General features: G+C 44.5%; 1 protein-coding gene across 1 annotated transcript in view; it reads right to left on the minus strand.

Annotated features, from left to right (window-relative positions):
* Nucleotides 1-97: 97 nt before the first annotated feature.
* Nucleotides 98-1,198, minus strand: part of LOC113961600 (immunoglobulin lambda-1 light chain-like) — a 2,055-nt gene continuing 954 nt past the window's right edge. The window contains 1 exon segment of the mRNA XM_027672022.1: nt 98-675. Coding sequence (XP_027527823.1) covers nt 284-675 — 392 coding nt within the window. The 3' untranslated portion in view covers nt 98-283.

Consider the following 1,198-nt stretch of genomic DNA (forward strand, 5'->3'; position numbering starts at 1 on the left):
GTGTGTGTTCCCATCCCACCCTCCGTACTGGTGGCACTGGGCTGACACCAGTTGGTGCATGGGGAATGGGCGCGTTGGAAGGACACAGAGACAGGGATGCTGAGCCAGCACTAGTTCAGTGTCGGTTTTTATTTGTCTGACACTCAGAGTGGGGGGACAGGAGCAGGGGACAGGGGGATGTGAGGAGCGAGGTGTGCGGCTGGGGGGAGCCGCTGTCCCCAGAAGTGGGGAGGAGGGAGGGAGCCACCAAAGGGCCGGCGGTTGCAAGCAGGTCCCAGTGGGCTTAGGGGCTCCAGGATCTGTTCAGCGTCTTCTCCACATTGCCAGCCTCGTGCTTGACCTTGCAGGAGTATGTGTCGTGCCTTTGCCACTCACTGGCGTCCAGTGACAGGTAGCTGATGCCCACGTACTTTCTGTTTCTCTGCCACACGGTCTGACTGGTCTCCACATTGTTTTTGAAGATGGTGCCATCAACCACCCATTCCACTTCCACAGTGCTGGGGTAGAAGTTCTCCAGCAGACACACCAGAGTGGCTTTGTTCTTCTTCGCGATCTCTTCGGGGGATGGTGGGAAGACGTAGACGGTGGGAGCGACCTTGGGCTGGCCTGTGAGGGAAGAGAGAGGTGTGGGGTCAGAGAGGGCCCCGTGCCCCAGCACAGCCCCTGCCTGCCCAGCTGGCACTACCCACAAACTCCCTGCTTCCCCCACAGCCAAGAGCTTACCACTTATAACTTCAATGTATTTAGATTTGGCAAATCCATCCATCCAATTATTTATTTATTTATTTATATAATTTTTATATGTAAAATATGTGCATATATATGTGTGTAATGCATGTACACATATACATACATCCCATATAGACTTCTATATATGTTTTATATACACTATCTCTACATTTATGCGCATATATATAGTATATATTACAGATATATATAGCTAATACACATAATATACAAATATTAAAGATCACATTTATAAAGTATACAATGTACTTACATATGTAGTACATATCATTATATGAATATATGTATAATTCTATAAAATGCATATAACGTTTATGTATTTATGCCTTTCTTATATACGATATATATTATATTATATATTTTTATTTATAATATGCATAGCTAAATCTCTACTTATTTGCCACAAACCTATTTCTTTCCTTTTGCAAGGCAATTTGTTTAAAAAAATAAA

This window comes from Neopelma chrysocephalum, unplaced genomic scaffold (genome assembly GCF_003984885.1).
Source record: "Neopelma chrysocephalum unplaced genomic scaffold, ASM398488v2 Primary Assembly neopelma1_97327, whole genome shotgun sequence".
Classification (NCBI taxonomy): Eukaryota; Metazoa; Chordata; class Aves; order Passeriformes; family Pipridae; genus Neopelma; species Neopelma chrysocephalum.